Below are 3,973 nucleotides of genomic sequence, written 5' to 3'. Positions count from 1 at the left end.
CGTTCTATAGATATGTTCACTACTTGCGTACACGTTGTTAACCATTTTATATGGAACAAACTTTCTCCAATCTCTGTCTCTATAGTCTGTGTAAAATAACCAAAACTCTAAGATGGTTGCCCAAGACAGAAAAGGGTGTACGAGTACTCCAAGTGAAAGTCCAAGGCTGTTCATATTCACGTACGGAACGCTGAAACGAGGTTTCTCCAACCACACACTAATGCAGGACCTCATGCGAACCGGAGACGCCGCCTTCGTCTCCACCTGTCGCACCGCAGAGAACTACCCGCTCGTTTGCGGGCCGTACCGGGTCCCGTTCCTGCTCAACATGGCCGGGTCGGGTCAGCATGTGACGGGCGAGCTGTACGCCGTGTCGGTTTCGGGTTTGGCGAGGTTGGACGAGTTGGAGGGTATTTCCCGCGGTCACTACGAGAGGCTGTCTATAACGGTGGAGCTAGACAACGGTGACGGAGATGATGGATCGTGCGGCGGCGAGGGGGTAACGTGCGCGGAGGCTTACTATGCGCACAGGAGCTACGCGGCGGAGATGTGGAAGAGAAATGGGATGAAGGGGTTGACTGTGTATTCCGAGAAAGAAGCCGAAGGGTATGTGAAGCGGAAAGATAGGCCTCACAACCTTACTTTCTTAGATCACATTCAACTCTTTCTTCATTCCCAAGATTGATATGATATCATGAATAAAAAAATTGAGAGATTTTTGTGTGTTTGTTTGGAGAAAAATTATCCATTATATATTTGGAGAAAAATTTTGTATTCTGAATTTCTAATATAAGAATATAAATGTTAATTGCTGATTTCAAGGTTAATTGTAATAAATAAATCAAAATTTCTTGCCTAACACATGTTTAAGTGGTAATTTGCTCTTCTTCTTTTTTTTAGTGATAATTTGATAATTGGGGGAATGAAGGATTTAAATTTTAAATTATAAATGTTTCTGTTGAAAACATTACGAAGTATCATTAAATTACAACTACAAAACACTTGGCCATCATTTTTTGTCCAATAAAAGTGATGAAAGTCTAACATAATAGTCAATTGTGTTATTTTAAAAAGCAGTGTTTATTATACATACTTTGTTGCACACACATTTACACATTAAAAAAAAAAAAACAATTTTCAATACAAAAAAAAAACAATTTTCAATTTGGAAATCGTGACATAGGTTCCAATTAGCTCAATTAGTAAAGTCTCTAATAATTGTATAAGAGATCTAGGGTTCAATCCCCGCCTACACCAAAAACTGATTTGATGTCTTAGTCTGATTATAAGATCTGATGATAAAGAGCTATCATTAGAAGCAAACGCCATAGATTGGAACTCTCTAATAAAAAAAAAAAAAAGGAAATTGTGACTATAAGAGTCCTTTTGGGAATAGTTTATTTTGAAACAAAAAACTTTTTACTGAAAGTACTATAAATAAAGCTAAGAGTTTGCTAAAATAGTACAATAGAACCTATAAATAATACCAAAAAGTGCAATGAGACATATGAATAGTGGCAACAATAAATTGAATAGTAGAAATTGCATTTTTCAGCCAATACCAAACACAACGTAAATTACAATTTTATTTATTTATTTATTTATTTCACATATTTGTTGTGGGTACCTAGGATGTATAGATCTTCGGGCCAAGGGCTTTTTTGCCTTGTAGCCTTTTACACCGCATCCTCGGCATGTCCTTCAACATCCTAGGACGTCCTCGGACGGCTTCGCAACGTCCTAGACATGCATGGCAACGTCCTAGGCATGCTTGGCAACGTTCTCGGACGGTGTCCTAGGAGTCCCACATCGAAGGAAAACCCCCCCACTGGCTGCCTTATAAGCTGTGAAGCGAAGGGAGTAGTGTACCATCGGTTAAGTTATTCGAATAACTAAACCGATGGTACACTACTCCCTTCGCTTCACAGCTTATAAGGCAGCCAGTGGGGGGGTTTTCCTTCGATGTGGGACTCCTAGGACATCGTCCGAGGACGTTGCCAAGCATGCCTAGGACGTTGCCATGCATGCCTAGGACGTTGCGAAGCCGTCTGAGGACGTCCTAGGACGTTGAAGGACATGCCGAGGATGCGGTGTAAAAGCTACAAGGCAAAAAAGCCCTTAGCCCGAAGATCCGTACATCCTAGGTATCCACATTTGTAAACATGGGTTGGAGTGTGTAACAACTTTTTTTCCTATTTGAAATACCATAGAAGTTGTGTTTGATAATGACTCCATAGGGTTCTCTTTACAATCATTCTTTTTATTTTAAATTTGTGCCCATGATCCACATCATTTTGAAAAATTCTGTCACTTTAATTGATTGTAAAAGGAAATACAAAAATAAAAGTTTGGGTAAATTACAAAGTTAGTCCCTATCTTTTACATTATATTTCAATTTGGCCCCTGACCTTTCAATTGTATCAATTTGGTTTTTAACCTTTTAATGTCATGTTAATTTAATCCCTACCGTTATTTATTGGATGAAAATTTTCTGACGTGGCAAACAGCCAAAATAAAAAATTATTTATTTGCCACGTCAACAAACACTTGTACCAATACATTAGTTTTTTTTTTTTTTTTTAAATTTAAAAAACAAATTATATTTGAAACACGACAATCAAAATTCCCAAACTCTGATAAAATTCCTAACTCATCTCCATCTCCTTTCCCCCTCTCTCTCGTGAGTCTCCTCCAACCAAAGAAGGGAACAACCGAAGGGCAATCTACCTTACAAGCTAACTGCAGAGTAGTCGATAGATTGCTATTATTAAAGCAAAATGATAGATGAATCTAAAGCAATTTTGGTTGTGGTAGCAGGGGAGTGCACGTTAAGGCCAGGGTGGTCAATAATTTAAAATTTTAGATTTGCCTACCCTTAAAAAAAAAATTTGTGACCACCCTCAGTTTTTTATGTCAATAAAATTAAATTTTTGTCTAGTTAATAATATATTGGGGCATTTCAAGCAAAAAGAAAAAGGCCAAAAAAAAAAAAAATTTGAACTAAAAATTGAAAAAAAAAAATTATAATAATAGCATCTAGCAAGCCCAAATGCCCAACAAACATAAAGACCTCAGGGGAAAAAGCCCAAGATCAATTCTCACTCACTACTCAGATAGATTTTTAAATCAACAAAAAATAATAATAATAATAATAATAATTGTGGGGGAAAAAAGCCCAGAGCTACTTAATGGGCCCGGGACACGCTGTTAAGGACTATTGTATTTCCGAGGAGCAACAGGTGGTTGGGGCGGCCCATCTAAAGCAGGAAGCCCAGAAGTAAAGGGGGAGTACCGTCCGAAGAGGTCATCACTGGTCCGAAGACGTCTTACTCCTCGGCCACAAATAGCCTTGATCAAACAAACGTGTGAAAGGTCCGAATAATCTTCCTAACAATCCCAACGATAATGACAAGTCCTGGGTGGATCCGGAGATGATCAGAACTAAAAAATATCTAAAGGAAAAGCTGCTACCACCGCATTTAATGCACTGCAACAGCTTTTCTGGCCGCATTTATGTGGAGAAGACCCCTGAACAGTGTAACATCGGCTACCGCCACTCACAAAGAACTAAAGTAGACACATGACATGACATGCACTTGAGTAGATACGCAGATGAAGAACAGGTGGACGATGGAGATGATAGGAGAGGATGCTATATAAAGAAGAAGGGTCCCTGATAATAGAGGACGGAGGAGAGAGAGAAAAAAGAAAGAGAAAAGTTTTACTGTAACTCTGAATGTTATAATCACTGTTCATTTAATAAAATATCTCTTCGGACATACATTCATGGAGTTGTTCAAACATTAGTTCATGTTATCATCACTGCAAGTAACCTAGCCAATCATTGTTCACTTCATAACCAGCCTAGCTCTTTCGCCCACTCTCTACAAATTTATTGTTCTGGGTTCGTTGGCCTTTTGACCCATATCTTTTGGGCTTGGGCTACAAAAACCGACCCTACAATTGGCGCCGT

The 3,973-nt window shown here is 38.8% G+C and overlaps 1 protein-coding gene across 1 annotated transcript; it reads left to right on the top strand.

Moving 5' to 3' along the window:
* Nucleotides 1–877, top strand: LOC112039764 (putative gamma-glutamylcyclotransferase At3g02910). Its single transcript, XM_024072670.2, has one exon. The coding sequence runs from the start codon at nucleotides 113–115 to the stop codon at nucleotides 683–685; it is 573 nt and encodes a 190-aa protein (XP_023928438.1). The 5' UTR covers nucleotides 1–112; the 3' UTR covers nucleotides 686–877.
* Nucleotides 878–3,973: the final 3,096 nt, after the last annotated feature.

The sequence above is a fragment of the Quercus suber genome, unplaced genomic scaffold (assembly GCF_002906115.3).
Source record: "Quercus suber isolate HL8 unplaced genomic scaffold, Cork oak 2.0 scaffold_45, whole genome shotgun sequence".
Taxonomy (NCBI): Eukaryota; Viridiplantae; Streptophyta; class Magnoliopsida; order Fagales; family Fagaceae; genus Quercus; species Quercus suber.
Note: the sequence above shows the minus strand (reverse complement) of the source record. Positions and strands in the feature narration are given on the sequence as shown.

Coding starts and splice junctions, on each gene's coding strand:
- LOC112039764 (XM_024072670.2), top strand. CDS start 113: ATGGTTGCCCAAGACAGAAAAGGGTGTACGAGTACTCCAAGTGAAAGT.